The sequence below is a fragment of the Pongo abelii genome, chromosome 3, assembly GCF_028885655.2.
Source record: "Pongo abelii isolate AG06213 chromosome 3, NHGRI_mPonAbe1-v2.0_pri, whole genome shotgun sequence".
Classification (NCBI taxonomy): Eukaryota; Metazoa; Chordata; class Mammalia; order Primates; family Hominidae; genus Pongo; species Pongo abelii.
In genome coordinates, this window is record NC_071988.2 from 179,069,956 (window position 1) to 179,092,347 (window position 22,392).

Sequence of the window (22,392 nt, forward strand, 5' to 3'; positions counted from 1 at the left end):
GAGACAAGAGGATCTCTTGATTGCCCAGAAGTTCAAGATTGCGGTGAGCTATGATTGTGCCACTGCACTGCAGCCTGGGCAACAAAGTGAGCTCCTGTTGCTTAAAAATAAAAATTAAAAAAAATCAATCAGGCATACATTCAAGAGGTAATAGGATAGACTTATCTGTTATTTAAGGGCTGCATATCCAAGTAAGGGCTACTTCTTCACAAGGATGAGGACAACAGCATTTTGCTCTTATAAGGCAGAGACCCTATCTGGTTCAGATATGCAAAAATCACTAACTTTGAATCTCTGGTAAATTTCTTTCAAGATCTCTGTAACTCTAAGTAAATCTCTTAATATAACTGAGTTTCAGATTCTTCATCTACAGAAGTGGAAGAATGACAAAACTTGCCCAGGAATGTGGTGAGGGCCACGTGAGATAAGGTGAGTGAAAGGTGTTTTGGAACTGTCAAGTTCTGTACACATGTGAATTATGTAAGAGTTGTTAAAAATAGTATTACCTGTATGACTATATTGTCAGTAATTTTGACCAATTTAAGCTTGCTCAGAAAGTTCAGGCTTTTAGAAATTGGAAGACCCCGAGATTAAGCTGGATGTCTGGGTTCCAGGCAAATGATGAAATGACAGAAAATGTGTTTTGTTCGCTTTGACCCAAGAAGGTCATTTGTTGCTCTGTTGTTGTTTGTTGCTAGTGGTCAAAAGCTGACCCCAAGCAATCCCAGCTCCTTGAAAGGTTTTTTCTTTTTGTACCGACACTATCATTCCCGCCCTTCGTCCCCAACTCCTTTAGTCCCCTAAGGAGTGAAGGGGGTACACATTTCTGCTCGGTAACCCCTCCAGTGCCTGAAGGGGACGATGCCGTGACGTTGCTCTGTCGGGACACCTCTTCCCTCCCCCGCCCGCGGTCGCCAGGTTCCCCCGCGGCCCGCGCTGTCCCCGCTGCGGCCCCGACCGCGGCGCGCCACGGCGCAGGCTCCGCGGCCCGAGCAGGCGCGTCAGCCGAGCTCGGCGGTGGCGCGGGCGGCTGGGACGCAGCTGCCCCCGCTCGGCGCCCGCTGCACCCCTAGCAGCCACTGCCACCTCGGCCCGGAGCCTCCACGATCTCGCCCGGCGGTTGTGGGCAGGGGCGCCTCCGGGTAAGTGCCAGGAGCTCCACTTAGGAGGAGGGGACGCGGGTTGGGGCGGCGACGGTGGTCTGAGGACGGGAATAGACGCCTCTGCGGAAAGAGCGGGTCAAGCCCGGGGCGGCGGAGCGCGAGGAGCACTGCGGCGTGCAGGGGAGGACGCGCGCTGCCCTGCGCGGGAGAGGGGCGCGGGGCGCCTGGCAGCGGCAGCCGGGTCCCCGCTGCGGTGGCGCCCGCGGAGACGCTCCGGGTGGAGGGATGCAGAGGGCCGGGGTAATTAGGGAAGGCAAGGTTGGCCAGGAGGGCTCCTTGCGTTGTTTTGTTTATGAGGATCTTCCAGTCAATGCAGCTGTCCCCCTTGAAAGATTAGGGGTGAGGACAGAGCAGAGTGTTGAATTTCTCTGTTTTTCGAAGCGTTAGGAGGGCTCAGCCCTCCTTTTTTGGGGGGCAAGGATGTGAAAGTGGGAGAAGTACCTGCTGCTGTGGGCAAAGGTGTCTGGAAGCAGGTGCCGCTGTCGGATGGGGGAAGGGAGCGTCCAATGCTGTGAAGTTGCCAGAGGAGAACCTTGTGTTGTTGCTGTTGGTCTGATGAGCCCCCTCTGTTGTCTTCAATTTAAAGTACCCAGGGATAAGCCCGTCTGGCTTGCCTCGAGTGTGTGTAAAAGATAAATATGGGGGGAAGAATCCTGGGGGGGGGAGATGAAAAACACGACATAAGGAGAAGCAAATTTATGAGGGTGAGATGGGAGATGGGAATTAAGTTAGCATTGAAGAATATGACAGGTCTTTTACCCTGCGGAAAACAATGAAAGAGAAACAATTTATGGTTTGGAAATGAAGGATGCCGAAGAGTTTGAACTTCTCTAGTGTCAGTAGAGGCTTAATTATTTTTTATTTATCAGAATCTCTGGCAAGAATATAATTCTGATTTGAGCATGAAAAATGTTATTAAAATATGGCTAGGACGATAATTTGAAAAAAATGTAACAACACTTGTTTTATTTCTTGTTGTAGAATTTCTGAAGTAATCTTTTTGATGATAAATGTTAGTAGCAAATAAGTAAGAAAGCTTTAAAGCTAACTTAAGAGGCACCTTTTTTGGGCAAAAAGGTAGCTTGCCAATTTAATGTGTTTAAATAAAAAAGCAATGAATTTTGAATGTGGAACTCTTTGATATTAATTTTTTCTTTTATCTGTCAGGTTTTTAATACTTAGAATTTCTTTTTCTTTAAAATACATTGTTTTTGAAAAAATATACATAAGAACTTCAAACAATATAAAAATTTAAAAAGAAAAAGATACTTCCAATGTACTAGCCGAAGATAATCATTTTAACGCTGTGTTAAAACATGCTTCCAGATATCTTTCTAAACATATTTTTGATATACTGTGCAATTCAATATCATTTTATAATTTTGTGTAGCTATAGAATCAGAAATTTTATACAGTAACCTATTATATCTCATTGGCGGTCTTGTTTTCTATGTGCCATTATTTAAACTGACTTTTACTGCTATATAAAAAAGACTTTACAGCTACTATATAAAAAATACTAAATATGTTGTGAAGTATTACCACGTAGGACTGAGCAACGAGGATTTGATGTACAAATGTACTTGCCCTTTGGATAGTAATGATTATACTCTTTGAAGGGACAGTCATGTAGTTATCATTTGCTTCATAAATGTAAACATTTTCTTGTTCTCTCTTGTAGATCGATCTTCTGAAATTTAAGTTTTCAAGATGAAGTTTTTATTGACAACTGCCTTTTTAATTTTAATTTCCTTGTGGGTGGAAGAAGCCTATTCTAAGGAAAAGTCTTCAAAGAAAGGGAAGGGGAAAAAGAAGCAGTATCTATGCCCATCGTATGTTCTTCATGTCTTATATTCTTATATGGAGAAATGTTATTGCGTGTTTTATAAAAGTAAGGTGGTTTATGAAGACACACATCAACAAAACTTTTCGTATCAGAATATATATCCATCTGTTACAGAGACAGAAAATGATAGGGTGAAGAGAGGTTTAGAATGTGAGAATTAATTCCCAATGTTCAAGGTGGTTTTATAGTTTTCTTTTTTTAAATCATGCCATGGGTTTATATAATTTTTATACATTGTTTACAAAAGTAGAAAAAGTCACTATTTTTTTCTTATGCTAAATATGCTGTGCAACTTTAATTGGATACTGATATACTGTGTTTTGAGCAAATACCAGTTCAAAAAGTTTTTTTTTAAAAAAAACCCTAAAATATTTAATAATATTTTATTTAAAAGTCAGATAGGTAACTGTGATCTTAAGGTCAGTTCATATGTATGCATGGCAAAAGGAAATTCATATGATAGATCAATTTTCTATTTTAGTAATTATAAATAAGTTATATTAGGAGATTAGGATATTTTGTAGAAAGCAGGTCATTAAATTTGAAATTACTTGAAAACACAAATTCTAAATCCAGCACATCCCCCACATAAGACGAAGTTTTGTGGTGTGGAGTCTTGTTTATTTTTTTTAGATGAAGTCTCATTCTGTCACCCAGGCTGGAGTGCAGTGGCACAATATCTGCTCACTGCAACCTCCACGTCCCAGGTTCAAGCAATTCTCCTGCCTCAGCCTCCCAAGTAGCTGGGATTACAGGTGCCCACCACCACCCCCAGCTAATTTTTGTATTTTTTAGTAGAGACGAGGTTTCACCATGTTGATCTGGCTGGTCTCCAACTCCTGACCCTGGGTGATCTGCTTGCCTTGGCCTCCCAAAGTGCTGGGATTACAGGCGTGGTTCACCACACCTGGCCAAGTCTTTTTTTTAATAGGAAAGATTAACATTACTGGTCAATGAAAGTAAAATAGAGCAATTGTACAGTATATGAGTAAACAACTTTCTCAAAATATAATGTGCTTTTAGGTAATAATGCAATATATGCAGTGATTTGGAATAAAAGTTAATTTTCTATTACAGGTCATCTTCAATTAATATTTCTCAAATGTAATATTGATCATAGATAACATTTTATTCCAGCATCATTATTATTTAAATAGAGATTATTATAGTTTTACAGATGTTCTGTAAGAGATGAGGTACACTTTGGGAAGTATATTTTGTAAAGAAAGGACACTAGAATTGGTATTTTGTAATAGGTGTTTGTATGAATTTGTGAGAGTAAAATTCTGGAGAGAGTATCATGATCCACGTAATGTCTAGCATTAAATTCAGCTCCATTTGAAGGGATATTTCCTGATTTTCACCCTTAATAGTGCTGCTTATTCTAGTGCTGCAGCATATTCTGATGTCAGGGCCAAATTTCTGGGTATATGACACAATGGCCCTGAATTATGTTTGTGTGTCCCTTCTTGGCCATCTGCCCAGCTGGGTATCAGCTGGGAAAAATGGAGGTAGGTTCAGGAATAACCACAATCTACAACCATCTCAACTCTTCACTGTTACTGTTTTTGTGCTACAAGCTGGAGATTAGCATTTTAGGGAACTGGACATTGTCAGGCCTTAGTCTTCCTAAGCGAAAGGACACTTCTTTGTGTTTTAGATATTCTTTCTATTACCTTTTCTTTGATGAATGTTGGGACATTAACACAAACTGTTGTCTATGTCATATAGTCACCATAATTCTATGTATGGAATCAAGCCATCTTGGGTTTCTCTATCTGAGGAAGCTGATAAGGCTCTTGTTCTCCCGGTACACCCACCCGCTGTCCTACATCAAATGTCATAATCAAATTATTCTGACGATGGCGACAGCAAATCTTATAACTACCATATATATTACGAGAGTATTTTAGAGGACATTCTCTTTTCACAACTACATTATTAAATAGCCTTATGTGTAGACTGTATATACTTATGGTGTGTATAGTTATTTAAGACAGATTTTCAAAGTTAAATTTAGTAGATAAAGAGTATAACAATAAGAGTTCTCTTCTGATGAATATGACATCTTCAAGTGGAAGACCCAACATATGCCTGTTAAGCCCACATCTCAATATTTTAGATATGTTGAGTAATTAATTGAAATTTTATCTTTGAATTTTTACATTATAGGTTTTTTAAAAATAATTATGAGACTAGATCAAGCTTTATTAACCATTGCGATGTGATGCTGCCAGAAGTCTGGCTTGTTAAAAAGTGGATGTACCTTGGAGAGTTAGAGTTGTATATTTTTCATTTGAGCATTTTATTAAGAATTCTGATTATCACTGAATTAAGAACTTCAGAAGACTAGGGTTGTCCCTGACTATGATTGGATCTATCATATCAAATTTCTTTCAGACGTCTTGATTAAGAATTTGAGCTATAATAATGGGCTGTGAAAGAATATGCAAATTGTATGTATGTTAGAGAATGATCCAGTTTGCTTAGCCTGTGTAAGTTGCTTATTTATTAAACATCTTGACTAAGAGGAATATTTAAAATTACAAAACCCAGAAATCAAGTACAGACTACCCTAATACTCCTCAGGATGGTAAAATTCTTGCCCAGTGATGTTTTCATTTGTTTACACTTTTTTTTTTGAGTAGAGTGGATGAAGCAATGTGGGTGCATAGACATAAGCAGTTCATGTGTAGCAATCCAGAGTGAAATCTTCCAGTTTTACTGTTATAACAACATTTCCCCCCAAGACTGTAAATAGAGGAAACATGTTTTAAAATGTAGGAGAAATAAAGGACTGGAGTTCCTTGATATTCTACGATTTAATATTGATGCTGAGCTTGAGTCAGATCATAAACTTTTCTTGGCCTCTTTGCTGTTTCTTTTTTCTAACCTGTTGTTTTTTTGATATGTAAGTGAAGCACTAGTACCAGACTGACAAAGTATCTGATAAATTTGCTTCCAAAAACTTTAGAAATTTAATATGTATTAACAAATAAGAAATAAACTTTAAATTAATAAAAATATTTTAGATAAGTCCTTGGACAGTTACCTTTTTATTTTACAGCTTACATTTGACATTGCCTTTAATCTTTTGGTCTTTCCTCTGATTTTTCATTCTACCTGAGTGATTTTGTAGAAATCCATGGTTGTAGTTACCATCTACTCACTGTTAACTCCTAAGTCTTTATGTACAGCTCAGATCTCTCTAGAGTGCCACACCCATACATTCACCATTTCAACTTGACCGTCCCATCATGAAACTCAAATTTAACTTGAAATGATAAAACCTGAACTCAGAATCATGTGAATAATACAATGGATAATCACTGTATTCAGAGTAGTGAACTCCTCTTCTCACCAGATGACACCATTTCCACCTTTTCATTCATACTACAATCCTGGGGATCACCTTAGACCATCTCTTTCTACCTTAGCTTCTCAAATTCAGTAGTCACCAGAACTCGTCAATTACTATCACTGGAATATGTCTTACATTTTCATTCCCATGTGGGACATTGCCTTAGCTACTCCTTCCCACCCTCTTCATTGACTCCTTTTCAGCCTTCCTGCTTCTTATCTTCCTCCATTAATTCATATGCTACATTGACCTTACTGTGTATTTTCCCAATAGTGTCTTGAGTCCAGTCAGGTCGTGTCAATATTGAGAACACTTTAAAGGACACCACAGTGTTCTGGATAAGGTGGAAATTTTTTGGCTCCACACACAAGGTTCCTGATGAACTGGCCTCTGATACCTCCAGCAGTATCTTCCCCATCCCAACCCCTGCCCCTGCCTTAGCCTCACACACATCAACTCTCATATACCTGTGCTCTTTCACATCTCTGCAAGTGTTCTTCCCTTTCCCTGAAATGCCAATGTTTTTCTTCTTTTTAGTTAACCTGTGTCAGTGGGTCTCATCCAAATTCATGGCTATAACTACCACTTACTGTTGATTTCTCTGTCTGTATATATAGCCCGTACCTCTCTGAAGAGCACCACACCCATACATCCAACATTTTAATCTGATTGTTTCATAATGACCTCAAACTTAACTCAGACTCAAACCCTATTGTCTTCTTTGGGAAACCTTTCCTAATCCCGAGGATTTAGATAATCACATTCTGTGCCCCCACAGTTCCCCAATTGCCACTCATCTATAATACAGTATGATAATTATCTATTGTAATTGTCTGCTTTCCCCACTAGATTGTAAGCTCCATGAGAGCAGTGTCTTGATTACCTTAATCACCAGCGAGCAACATAGCTCCTGGCACAAAATATACATATAATAAAAATTTATTTAATGAAGTGAATAAAAACCTAAAGATCTTCAACTATCTTATATTAAGTCATTATATTTGGATTTTGTTAAGTTACCTGAAATTGACTGATATGATCCCTGTGGAAAATTTAGAAATATGGTCTCAATATAAGGATAACTAGGTGAGTTAGCAGCTAGGTAATTAGTGGAACATCTTCATCCTGGATTATGTTACCTGGTTCAGTTTTGGCCTCATCATAGTCAATTATTTGTCAATGACTGAAATAAAACTATACAGAGAAAAAATCCAAACTGAGGCTCTGTGATATTCAGACATGTAGTGAATATGTGAGGCAGAATTAGGATCCAATATGATCTTGAAGGGCTAAATGAGATAGGTCTAACACTGTTGAAGAATAAATTGCACTTTGGTCTAGAAGCCACTTGGGTAAGTATAGGATGAGGGAAAACATAGCTTGGCAGAGCACATTTGGGAAAAATATTACATAATAATTATCAGACAAATGAATAGTGTTTTTTATATATATATACACACATACATACAATTTAGTATTTTAAGAAAGACATTCTTAAAATTAACATATTCTTAACATAAAATTAGTAAAATAAGAACTATTTATTTGAATAGTGAAACTATTTTGCTAATTTTATGTTAAGTATATTACTTTTTAGAAGTATTTAAAGCAAGGTTTACGGAGAGTTCTGCTCTGTGCTAGTGCAGAAATATTTTCAGGAGAGAGAAATAAGAATAGTAGAAGTAATTAAAATCATGTCACATTAGGAAGAGCTGAAGGAACTGAGATACTTGAAAATTTTCTCCAAAGTTTCAAAAAACTGTGATGGTGATGAGAAGGTAGACTTTGTTGCTTGGCACCAATAATTAAAAGCAGTACTAATGAATAGAAGCTACGGGGAGGCATATTTTTGGCTCCAAGTTAAGAACTTTTGATGAGTTCTGCCTAGATGTAATTGATTAGGAAGGGAGGTGGTGAAGTTCACAATAAGTGGAGGTATGCAGGCACGTGGGATAATTACTTGGTGGGCATATTTTAGAGAAAGCTTGAGCATTAGACAGGCGGTTAGACCAGAGACTGATATAACGTGATTTCAACTTGTGCAATTTTTGAGATTCAGTGGTTCTAATACATTGTATTTGATTACAGCTTTATCATTATCTAATAGCAAAGTAACCCACAGAGAATTACGTTTTAAAAATTTTATCTTGATCTATTTATTTAAGTATGTCTTTATTTTGGGGGAATTGACTTAGAAAGCTCTAGTACATAAGATAAATGTATGTTGGTGGTGTGTTAATAATAAGGATTTTAAAATCTTATTATTAAGATTTGAAATTTCATGAATAATATTTTTTAAAACATTTCTTTCAAACCCAGAAAAACTTTTCTCTTTTCTGACCTTAGCTGTAATAGTAAGAAGAAATATGTCAAGCTACTATAATTTTCAAGAAATAATGATCATAGGATAACAAATATAATGATCTAATAAATGCTGCCATAATTTATAAGGCATAGTTTTATGGATTTATATTTGTAGGTACATCATATATGAAACTAGAACATACTAAAATAAACTTTCAGATTTTTTATTGAATAACAATAATTAAAAAACCAGAACTCCCTCAATTAAAAATAAAACTGAATATTGTTTGCCGTTTCTATTTTTGCTCATAGCAGACATAATAAGCACTTTTTAATAGTGAATTTGGCCAAGCTATACAACGCCTTGTCACATACTACATTTTTTTGCCACCACCATTAGGAAACTTCTATCTTTTGTTGAATACTGTTTGAATTTCAAACATTTAATAGCTTACAATAAGTGAAACTAATATGTTTGAAAGTTGCATTGGAAATCTCACCTCTTTTCTCCCATTTTGGCCCATACTTGTATCTTAGGTCTGGGAAGCTTAATAACAAGCCCTTAAGTGTTGAGGGCTGCTATTATTTATAGTAGTGTTAGCATGTATTATCCTACCTTCTAAATTATCTTTCCTTCAAGCTGTTGGAACTCTAGCTTTAAAATAATTACACAAATAACTTTTAATTTTTATTCTTGTTCTGTGTGTATGTTGAGAAAATGTGATTTCTTTCTGTTAGTTTTTTCATAAACTAAAAATTGTGTGTGCATATGTAAATGGTTTGATGCTGTTATGATTTTTTTTGTCTCCTTCAGAGAGAGATTGTACCATTGAATGATAGCATTTTCATACTTCAGTCTGTATGTACTAAGAAGGGTAGGTTACTATTGATTATTCATTGATTATTCAATGCCACTATATGCTGCTTGGGTATTATATTAGCCATCTTCCTATTCTGACTCTTTTGTCTCCTTTATCTTCTATTCATTAATAGATGAAATAGATTTTAGTATAATTCCAGTTTCTTACTTCCTAGTGGAAATACTCAAGACAAAGACATTGGCCAAAAGATGAAAGGCTGATTGGAAAAGGATATGGACAATCTATAAAATGGATACTATTGAAAATTGCCTGTTATCGCTGTTACGTATCTAGATTGAATTTTTCACTGATGTTTAGTTATGTATTTTCTTATTACTTATTGAACAATTTTAATGGCATGCTGTTATTTTGCAATCAATTGAATTGATCTTCTTTTTCCAAAAGGAAATCAGCATCCTTATTATTCCAGTTACCCAGGCATGAAGCTTAAATGGAACCTAACATTCTCTTAAAATGATCTCCTATATCTGCCACGTTGAATTTTTTTTTCGCTACATCTGCTCTTACCATTATTTTATTTTCCTTTTTGGAGACAGGATCTAATTCTGTCATCCAGGCTGGAGTGCGGTGTTGTGATCATAGCTAACTGCCACCTCCAACTCTTGGCCTCCAGCAATCCTCCTGCCTTGGCCTCCTAAGTACAGAGATTCCAGGCAGGAGCCACCATGCCCAGCCACCATTATTTTTAACATATGTGTTACTATATCTTCCTAGTTATTCACCCTAGCTTTTCTATCATTATTATCCATCTTAACATGCCATCTGTATTTTCATCTTTTTTTTTTTTTTTTTTTTTTTTTGGAGATGGAGTCTCGCTCTGTTAGCCAGGCTGGAGTGCAATGGGGTGATCTCACCTCACTGCAACCTCTGCCTCCCGGGTTCAAGTGATTCTCCTGCCTCAGCCTCCCGAGTAGCTGGGACTACAGGCACGTGCCACCACACCCTGCTAATTTTTTGTGTTTTTAGTAGAGATGGGGTTTCGATATGTTAGCCAGGATGGTCTCGATCTCCTGACCTCGTGATCCACCCACCTCAGCCTCCCAAAGTGTTGGGATTACAGGCGTGAGCCACCGTGCCTGGACTGTATTTTCATCTTGTTATTCTTATGTTTGAAAACTTACAATATCTTACTACCGGATGGTTCTTGAACTCCAGTACATACTTCTTACCTTGATTTTCAAGGGCCTCCCTGACTTATATTTCTAAATTTATGTGAAACAACTCTCTTATATTATGTGTGTAGGTATGTATATATGAATGTATGTTTTTAGAGACAGGATCTTACTCTGTTGCCCAGGCTGGAGTTCAGTGGTGTGATCATAGCTCATTGCAGCCTCAAACTCCTGGCGTCAAGTGGTCCTCCCGCCTTGGTCTCCCAAAGACTTGGGGTTACAGGTGTCAGCCATACCCAAGCCTACTCTCCTATTTTGGGAAGGCTTATCTGCTGTTGTTCCTAATCTTCCCTTGCTATTATGTGTGCTTGGACATGTTTATGTTTGGAATGACAACTTCTTGCTTAATATATCTAGGCTTGACTAGTCCCTCAGAGCTCATCTTAGATATTGCTTTGCTTTATAAAACATTTAAAATAAGTTTTAGTTGAGAATATGATTAATCTGAATTAATAGTGTTGTGGCTTATTAATGCTTTGATGTCTTGGATATTGATAGAAATACAATGTTTAGAAATAAAAAAGTATTAATCTCATGGTGAGTATATTACCTGAAGCATTATGTTGAATTCTGGTTGCCATAATTTATGAGAGTTAGAATTACATGTGAGTTTGTTTGGAGAATCATGATCGGTATTTGCATGAATGTGAGTCTGTTGTGTTGTTCGATTAATTCTATTGTGCATTATTTTCTCTGAAGAATAGAAGAGTAATTACCTTCTATTTGAGATGTTGTCATATAAAATGACTAGACTTTCTTTGTATGACTCCAAGTTATAGAATTAAGACCAAAGAGAGAAACAGAGGAAGATAAGTTCAATTAAAGGAAAATATAGAACTGTCCAAAGAGAAAATGGGTTTCCTTAGGAGCTTCTTTGTTGCTGGAGTGACTGAACATAGCTTGGGTAGGAACACGACCCAAATAACATCAATGGGAAGTTAAAAGTATTTAGAAGTTCTTTTTATGCCCAAGATCTCATGGGCCTATGATTAAAACTGAAATTAAACTCCCTGTTCTTGATATCTCAGAATCCTTTTTGTGCATACTGGATGTTTTGACACTTGATTAGAATTAGTTCTTTATACAATGATGTCTTTTCTTTTCTAATTGAACTCTATTGTGTAGTTTTAACTCTCTAACTAAATTTTAAGTACTTGAGATGAAATGGTTATATATACTTTTATATCCTGCCCTACTTCAAAATTGTTTGCATAAGAGCTCCATTTATGCTTGCTAGTTCAAAGAAAATTAAATGGATAGCTGATGATATAGACAAATCCTAAATTAATCTTTTGATGGGTTAGTGGTTCACTGGGACTGTGTTTAGATGTTTAGAGATAAAACACGTATTGTTTAAAATTTACTTTGTATGTCTACTAAATCATGATGGCAAAGACCTTGTATAATAAGATAGCAGAAAGAACACCGCTGTATCTCCTTTAGCACTTTTGCTAATTGGCTGTGTAACTTTCAATAAGTCACTTAATCTATCTGAGTCTCAGTTTTCTCATTTGTATAGTGAAAAGTTTGATCTCAATAGTCTCCTAATTTTATTCATTCATTAATTTATGACAGCCATATCTTTTATGATACAATGCGGTTTTGTTTATGATTGCTTTGGTAACTTTATATTCAGGGTTAACTATTTTAGTGTTTTGTTGGTGCTTTTTGTTTCCCAATTTTTAACCAGTCAAGCCTGACCAGTGGAAAAAGAATACACAAAATTCTATTTCTTAGGGAAGTTAACTCCAAAGGAAATCTAATTTCAGAGTTGATTTATCAAAACATAGGTATTTAACTGAACTCCAAAGTAGAAGAGTAAGGTATGAGGAAGGTGAATTGTCTGCATTCTTAGCCTACCAAATGTTCACAGATTAAGGAATTTGACTTACTGAAATGTATCCTTTTTTTTTCTTGTGGAGGCAAATAATTTCTGTAATACAGTAAAAAAAAGTATACTTGCAAAAGTCTCCTATATTTTCCTTATGCTACTACCTGAAATAGACATATCATTGCTCTGCTAAAGAGAGCTGAGGTCTCTTTATAAATGAATTCCTTTACCATGGGTATTTTATGGAAATTTACACTTAGAATTCATGAAGCCAATTATTCAAATTTATGTACGTACAAATGGCTCCTCTGAGAAATGATGTAAATATGAAACAATATTTCTAGAGCTCTGATTGGAATAACAGTGAAGCACTTATTAAATTGCTAATAAAATATGTTGGATACCTTGACACATCTGACATTTATTAGTCCTCATACAAGAAAACAATAGTAGGAGTTTACTGCTCCTGGGCTGATTGCTGAGAATAACCTAATAGAAAAGGCTTACCTATTAATGAGTGGATGTGTGGTGTTCTTTGTATCATGTTTAACTCTCAGTGATACCATGGGCATGGCTGACAAAATAATCTAAAGGTCTTATTGCAACATTCTTTAATATTCTCTATACATTCTACTTTTATGTGTCTGGAATCTCTATAATATTTTCGACTTCATGATACAAATGTAGATGTTTTCAGTGATCTAGAATCTTGGTTGATTTATTTTGATCTAGTCTTGGCTAAGTCTTCATTTTGGTTCCAAATTCTTTTCCTTACCCCTCAGAGGCTCTAAATTTCTCTCTCCACATTGTTCCTGCCTTTTATCTTGTTCCTTTCAGTGTTAGCATAAAATTTTAACTTTTATTTTAAAGGAAAAGAATAGAAGTCCTTGGATGGGAATCCCTCAGTCTTTCTTGATTTTCATTCTAAAGCTACCTGAGGCATCATCCTTCCTTTTCTGCTTTTCTCTTGATTTAGCAAAAAAATGAATTTTTTTAGGATCCCATCTCCTTCACTGTCTTCTGAGATGTACCTCTTAGCTTACTTTACTCCCCTATGTTTTAAATTTTCTTCGTTTCTTTGGCTCTTTTTTTCCTAAGTGCTTACAAACATATTAAAGAGTCACCACCTGGAAAAATATATATAGTTTTTGTATTCCTTTTATTAACTTTGATTTTCCCCTTTGTTAATTACTATATTTCTTCAACTAGTAGGATAAAATGGCCTATACTTTTTGAGCTCTAATTCACTAGTTCTTTTCTTCACTTACCTTGAATTTCCTTAAATTACAAAAGACATGCAACATTATTACAACAAATGAAACAATATGTGCCACTTAATCATTCTATTAAGACTGACTCCTGACACAATTTTACTTTTAATAAAGATTTGGGCTGGGCGCCATGGCTCACACTTGTAATCTCAATACTTCAGGAGGCCAAAGTGGGAGGATCACTTGAGCCCAGGAGTTCAGGACAAGCATGGGCAACATAGTGAGACCTCATCTCCACAAAACATAAAAAAAAAATTAGCCAAGCATGGGAGAGGGGGGACACACCTGTAATCCCAGCTGCTTGGGAGGCTGAGGTGGGAGAATCACCTGAGTCCAGGAGGACAAGGTTGCAGTGAGCCATTATTGCGATCATGCTACTGCACTCCAGCCTGGGCGACAGAGCGAGACCCTGTTTCAAAGAAATAAGTAAATGAAGATATGAATTTTATTATTTTAAAACAAATATAGTGACTTTATTTTAGGTCCTTGTTATTACTCAGTAAGGGCTAGCTATCTTCTGTAAACGGAAACAATCTCCGATTTCACCCATCCCACATTTGGCTTCCTGAACTTTACTCACTCCTGGCTCCTTTTAGCCACCTTTCTGACTACAGCTGATTAACCACCTTCACTGGCTATTTCTTATTGTCCTTCCTGACATATTGGGTTTTCCAGGTATTCATCCTTAGTTCTTTTAGCTTCTTGCTTATCAATTTTCTCCTGAGTAATATCTATTGGTATCTATGATTGCTTCTATATCTTTATCTCTATATGTAACTTCACTCTTGATTTCCAAGTAATTATTTTCAGCTTCCTACTGGACCTCAAAATTAACATACCCAACATATTAAACTTGCTTTCCTATCTGTATTCCCCAACTCTACACCCAGCCTTTCATGAGAAATGACAAAAGCATCTTCAAATCCTTCATGCCCTTTCACTTTCATCATCTCATCAATTACTCATTCTGTTGATGGTTTAGAAATGAGTATTGCATCTAGCTACTTCTCCTCATCTCTACTTTTATGGTCGCTGTCAGGCCATAGTCATGTCACCTTGAATCTGTTATTGCAGTGCTTTCCTAGATTCCTGAATCTGATCCTGTCCTCTCTACTTTGCTCATCCTCTACAATGGTATTTGTACCATTGATCTCAATGATACAAATTGTTGGTCTCAAATTGTTGATCTCAGATTGTTGATCTCAAATTGTTGGTCTAAGGTCCCCTCTACAATCTAGAGCATGTTTAGGGACACAAAGAGCTTTAGTTTATGTGGCTTATACTATTGAAATTACCTTATTACAAATTGAAACAGAAATTTAAAAGATTAAATCACTTAAAATAACTGTACGGATATTAACATGAATAACTTATTTTTATGAAAGCTGCATTTTCAAAAAGAAAAAAATTAATGCAAAGTGGGGCATTGTTTTACTGTAGCAAATCAGTTTAATGGCTGGTTTAATGGAAGACAGCAGGATTCTCTTATCTGCTTCTGTATTCAGTTTGTTGTGATATATTGTTTTGGTTGAAGTACGTGAAGACATTATGACTTCATGCAGACATAAAATTGAAAAAGGGAAGAGTATTTTAATGGCCTTGTAACTGTGAATATTCTTCTTTAATGTCATGACAAAATTTAACCAGTGCTAGTTTCTTACAAGAGAGTTGCAATGTGAAATCTGAAATCAGATCAGTGAACATTTTGTCCTCTGTTGCAGTAAAATCAACTAGTCTGTCTTGCACTTTGAGTGGTTCTTTTGTCCAATTGTGATTGTGTAACATCATTTGGAAAATACTGATTCTCTGGGTTTTGCAGATTTTCCAAATGTTGACATATTTTATTATACAACATCAAAAAAATCATATCTATCTAATATCACTTATGATATCATTGGAATGTCTGTGAGTGTTGGAAAGCTGTCAAACTCATGGTGGCTAATATTAATTTTAAGATTCCAATTTTTGTTTGGAAGTTCGTATTTTATCACTGGCAACAAATAGAGTAGTGTTTCTCAAAGTTACAGGTTCTCTTCATTCACTTTTGAAAAATATTTTCCTAAATATTCAAATCTGAATTACCACAGGTTTTCTATGGTGTTGCATGAAAATGGCTTTTCGTGGAAAGTGTCTATCTAGTTCAATCTATCTATTAAATCTATTAAGTTCAGTCTATCTAGTAAGTCAAACAGTCACTCTATCTCTACATATAACTACACTTGTAATTTTCAAGTAATGTTTTTGAAACGATTATAATAGTTTGGCGTGCAGCACAATGATTTATGGGTACTCTCCATTTTGTCATACAACATTAAAAAGATGTTAAGTTTCAACATTTAATAAAATTAATATTTTTTATTAATTCTTAAGGAACATTGCTTAGGAAACTGTCTTTTAAAATTCTTGTTTATTTTTTTCTGCTAGTATATGATGTTGAATAATGCAATGGCTGTGAGTACATTTAAGTATTATTTTCTTGATTTGTGCTAAAACACCAACAGTTTTTCCCACCATTGCTTTGGTACCATCAGTGCAAATGTCAACATAGTGGAAAAAAGTAAATAACATTTTATTATTACTATGATAAAAATAGTTTTGACTCTGTGGACAGTAACAGAATGTGTAACACTGGGTAACACTCCTCAAAGTATTGTCCACAGACCCCCTGCAAGTGTTTTGGGTACCTTCAGGAGCCTGTGGCTGTGGACCACACTTTGAGGACTGTTACTCTATAGTGTCAACGTGAGTGATGCTCAGTGTATATCCAATCACTTACTTCATTGCTTGTGACCCAACTTTTCTCTTTTCAATTCTGCTCTGCACTTCCAGTATCTTCTCCTGCCATGCTGCATTTCTTGGTGTTCCTGGGCAGCCTGATCTCTTCGTGACACTATTCTGTTGTTTATTCTTTAACTTCTTCCTAGGGTTTGTCCTGTCCTTTCCCCCTTAATCTGTTACATCCCTCTTTATCCTTCTAGTCCCAGCTAAGTCAACTACTCTATGAACTCCCTGCCATTAACATTATACAAAATCAAATGCTACAAAAATCAATAATGATAAATTTAAGGTGAAATTCGTTGAATTAATATGGAGGAGAAAATATTGGATTGAAAATTCAGGAGACTTGGGTTCTAGTTGACTCTATTACTGACCAATTGTGCATCCTCAGATGATTCTCTCTGGGATAAGTGTCCTGATCTTTAAGATAAAAACATTAACAATGTGATTTCTTAGGGTAATTGAGATAAAAGTTTATTCTGGGGGTTTGATAGATGGAAATGGTATTTTTGAGTAAAAAGACATAGGTTCTACTTTAGAATAGATCACTTAATACATTTGTGACCTAGAATAAGTGATCACTTTGCTTCTCTAAGACTTTCTTATCTGTAAAACAGAAATAAGAATCTGTACCTATTCACAGAGCTTCTCTGATAGTATAATTTGGAATTATATGTAAAAGTATTTTCTAACTGTAATATTCTACAAGGTGGATTACCTATGTTTGTGATAGTAGAGCCTCTTTTAAAGAGTTCAAAGTGGTTTTGCATGTTTACTACTACTCTTGGTCTCATTTTTATTTTTATTTTTTTACCATTACTTAAGCTAATAGTTAAATACAGAAAACCTAATCATGGGGAAAATATCTGGGTTACCTTATTACACATAGCTTTCCTCATAAACTCAGAGTGTTAGGTCTGGGATAGATAAGACATCTGTGGCATGACTTCTTTATGTGAGAGTTAGTTCCAGATGCTTGTCACATGGGAGGCCATCGACTTTTCACAATGAATCTGTACTGCAAGCAGCATCATTCAGCATTCATATATAAAGAACGTAGGATGTGTAGAGTGTTTGTATAGCTTTCTTAAGGTCATAAAGTCAGTCAGTAGTAGTCAGGTGGTTGCTTGAAGCTAACTCTAGTCGTACTGTACCTATCAGAGTCGTCCTTGTTTATTTAGAAGACTCGAAAACTGTAGTCACAAAAGGTAGTAAAATGGCTTTCCTAATGGCCTACCACTAGCTAGTGGCAGATTTGGCAGTTAAACTTCGGTCTTCTGCTTCCCATTCCAAGTTTTTTCATTAATGTTCTTGCCACTATATTTATGTTTAGTCATTACCCTCACCAATGGGAACACATTTTTCATCTTGATTGTCACTTAGCCTTTGAATATCTTTGCCATTTTCAAGCAACATACTGGGTTTACTTATGGTCTTTTACATACATTTAAAGTTTATTGAAGTTCTTTCTAAATAATAGAATGCTACTTTCTGAGCACACAATCTGACAATCTTCTCTTTCATAGATGTGTGTTCCACACCTAAAAACTAGTCATTAGTTTGATTAATAGTATATAATTTGGATGTTAGCTATCAATGGACATTTTGTAAATAAGAAACCATTCCTAAGCTACTGTGGTCAGGAAACAATAAATGATTTACTTCCTTTCCATGCTGTATGTATGCATATGCATTCATATAATAAGATCACAAAAACATAGCTAAAAAGAAGCGAAGTATAAAATACATAGTTCTGGCCAGGCGCAGTGACTCACGCCTGTAATCCTAGCACTTTGGAAGGCTGAGGTGGGCTGATCACAAAGTCAAGAGATCAAGACCATCCTAGTCAACATGATGAAACCCTGTCTCTACTAAAAATACAAAAATTAGCTAGTCGTGGTGGTACATGCCTTTAGTCCCAGCTGCTTGGGAGGCTGAGGCAGGAGAATCACTTGAATCCGAGAGGCGGAGGTTGCAGTGAGCCGAGATCGTGCCACTGCACTCCAGGCTGGGTGACAGAGCGAGACTCCATCTCAAAAAAAAAAAAAAAAAAAAAAAAATACATGGTTCCCTTTGGCTCTGCTTTCAAGGGATAAAAAGCAATAGACTAATTCTTCAGAGAGGGAAACATGAGTTATCTTTTAAACCACCATGAAAAATTTAGATACAGGCATTTACTTTCTCATATAGAATATTACATAGAGACTTAGTTTTAACTGATCAAAGATTATAATACCATATTTTAATTGCTTTATGCAATCTCTCTCTGTCTTTCTGCCTCAATCTGTCTATGCATGTGTTTGTTCTCTGTATATGTGACACACAAATAATTAAACACAAGCTGTTTTTGGGCATTTATTTTTAAACCTTTTTGAAGTATGTGTAACATGCATATAGAAAAGTGCAGCAATCATAAGCTTTAATAAATGTTCACATTGGTAACCAGCACACAGATCTAGAAACAGAACATGTCCAAAACCTTAGACATCACTTTCTTTCCAAATTACTCATTGCCAACTCCAGTGATTACCATTCAGTAAATTAATTTTGCCTAGTTTCTTTTTTTTTTTTTTTTTTTTTGGCTTTATCCTTTTTTTTTTTAATTTTTAATTTAATTTTATTATTATTATTATTATTATTATTATTATTATTATTATACTTTAGGTTTTATGGTACATGTGCCCAATGTGCAGGTAAGTTACATATGTATACATGTGCCATGCTGGTGCTGCCTAGTTTCAAACTGTATGTAAATAGAATAATCTTGTATATATCTTTTATAACTGCTTCTTTTGCCCACTAACTCTGTGAGATTCATTCACAATGTTAGATGTAACATCAGTTCATTCATCGTCTTGCTGCCTAGTATTCCATTATATGAATCACCACAGTTTATTTTTCTGTTCTGCTCTTCTTAAACATTTGGGTTGTTTCTAAATACGTCTATACACACATACCAATAAAAACTTGTTGAGAATATACAAATAACTTTTAGACATTATTAAGAAAAAAGCAGACAACCTAATTGAAAAGAGGGTAGCCTAAAGGCCAAAAGAGGGTAGCCTAAAGGCCAACAAAAATACATAAAGGTGGTCAACTTCATTTGTCATCAAGGGAGTGCAGATTAAAATCATAATGGTATACCAATACACATCCACCAGAATGGCTAAATGAAAGAAGAAGAGGATGTGAAGAACCACAATGCTCAAATCCTGTTGGTGAAAGTTCAAAATGGCATAAGCATTTGGTAAACCATTTGTAAGCATCCGCTAAAATTGAAAATCCATATACTCTATGAACCAGCCATTCTATTTCTAGTGTATACAGTACTCAACAGAAATGTGAACGTGTTTACCAAAAAATACGTACAAGAATGTTTACAGAAGCACTATCTGTAATTATAAAAAATATTTATTTTGTTAGCACTTAGAAGTGCTTTATTGATTCAAAAGAGTCAAAAATTTTCACACTAAAATAATATTCAGCACCACATAGATTGGAAAACTAGAACTTTGGTGGTGCTGATCTACATTGAGTTGGCTACAGGAAGGCCATGGAGATTTATAGAGGAGTAGTATTTCAGGGAAACAGGCATCAAATACAAAATTTCTATGGCAGGCTTTATGTGTTCAAACCACAGCATGTAGACTAGGAAGAGGATGAACTATGGAAAGAGTGACAGATATGAGGTCAGAAAGGTTGTAATGGCTGAATCATATGTGGCTTGATAGGTCATCATAAGAGTGATTCCCACGTTTTGTGCCTGAGCAAAAAAAAAAAATGGTTTTTATTTACTGAGATATCTGTTAAAAACTCCAGGAAGAGTAGATAGGAAATGAGGGGAAAACAAGAGTTTAGTTCTGGATGTGTTAAGTTTGAGGTATCCATTAGACATCAAGGGAAAATGTCCAATAAGCTGTTGAATATAGAGTCAGAAATTCCAGGGAGTAGTCTAGGCTGGAGGTATACTTTTAAAGAGTTGTAAATTATGAAACTAGATGAGGTCACTTAAAAAGTGACTTAGCTAGAAAAGTAAAGATATCTGAGAATTGACTGGGAATGAGGTTGAAGAAATGGAAGAACAGGTGAAGGAGAATGAGGACATGGTGAAACCCTATCTCTACAAAAACTTTTTTTAAAAAGACATAAAGCTAGGATCGTGTCTGTCTCTTGCATATTGAGGGCTCTCTGTGGACTGATATGAACTCACACTGGAGAAGTCAAAGCCAGCTGTGACTGTAGGGTGGAGCAAACAGATCAGATCAGAGAGGGCTGCCTTGGAATGGGAGTGGTTTCTGTCTGAGAAGGAAAAGTCATGCTCGAATATTTACTGTGCCTCAGATGTGGTCACACAAGAGACAACCAGAGAGCACGAGGGCAAGGACAAGTGGAAGCACTGGCTTGGAGCTCACAACATAGGAACTTTGCCTAAAAGGGCCTAAGTGGGTAGTGGAAGCCCACAGTGTGGACTGCAGAATGCCTGGGGCTGATAGGTGGAATTGGGAGTGGCCAGTTGGAGAAAAGCCACAGTCCTTTCCTGGGAATTGAAATTAGAGGAGATCAAAGTGGGGATTTTGAGAAAACCACAAGGATATTATAAGCTAGCCAGGCAGGGGAACAGTGCAAAAGCCAATCACGCCCCCATCCCTCAGCAGGCTTCCCTATCTGGGGAAGGCCTGGCTAGGAAAGGAGACCATATCATTTTTAAATCAAGCTCAGATTTTGATTATTGGACATCTTACTTAAGGGAGTGCCAATTTTAGTGAGACTGGAAGTACCAGGGGGTACTTTTTGTTATCTGAGAGTGACAGAAAATGTTATGAGATTTGCTGGAGATTTCATCCAGGTATATTGAGTAGTCTTACCTCACAGAGACAGTTTGGATAAATGTTGTGGGAAAACATAGAATTTCTTTATAATTGAGGCCTGCAGATTCTAGCTTATTCAATAAAAATTACATTGGTTTCCAAACAATGGTCAAGAGGGACAAGAAGGGCTTATCTTTCAATATCCAGATGCCACCATATTTATATTGGGAGGAGGCAGTTTGTCCCTCAGAATAGCATTCATGTTTGTTGCCTCCTATAGCCTGAGTGGGATTTGTGTCCAGGACACATACCATTGTTCAGATATGTTGGCCTGTGAATATTTCAATGAAGATATCATTCAAATTCAACAGAGATAGTCTTCTTGTCTCTGTATTACAACTCATTTTACACATAAGATATATAAAGAGAAGCTGCAAAAAATAGTTAAAGCAGAAACAGGTTACATAGTAGGAGTGGCCTTTGAAGGCTTTTCACTCAGTTTATTAGGTTTCCTGACAATAGCAAAAGCTGTGTTATCCCAAGGCATTGTAGTGTCCTTTGAGGTAATTTACTCAAAGAGCTATGATGCTTAAATTATTTGTTTCAGTTCTCAATTTCTGCTCTGACTTTTCTTTGCTTAATTCCTTGGTTTTAAGTTTTAGTTTGTAGTAGCAAGAAACTGCCCTCCTTTCATTAACTTGGTGCCATAAATTTCTAGAACATTAAAATTAGAGTACTGATTTGGAAAATAAGATAGATGAATTTACAGTGTGTGGATATATATAAGAAATCGAGATATTCTGTGTATTTGCTTAGCCAAACCATATATTGATAATTTTCAACTAGTTTGGACTTGATTAGATTTTTTCTGACTAGTTTTCTTATTAATACTTTTAGAACATTGATTTCTCTTTCTCTACATGTGACATAAAATAGGTTACTGTGAATTGGTTATCACACAAAGTGTTAGATGCTAC

The 22,392-nt window shown here is 36.2% G+C and overlaps 1 protein-coding gene across 1 annotated transcript in view; it reads left to right on the plus strand.

Moving 5' to 3' along the window:
* Window positions 1-1,019: 1,019 nt before the first annotated feature.
* The window catches only part of GLRB (glycine receptor beta), a 101,697-nt gene continuing 80,324 nt past the window's right edge, over window positions 1,020-22,392 (plus strand). Inside the window, 2 exon segments of the mRNA NM_001132363.2 lie at window positions 1,020-1,142; window positions 2,845-2,995. Of these exon segments, the coding sequence (NP_001125835.1) occupies window positions 2,874-2,995 (122 nt within the window). The 5' untranslated portion in view covers window positions 1,020-1,142; window positions 2,845-2,873.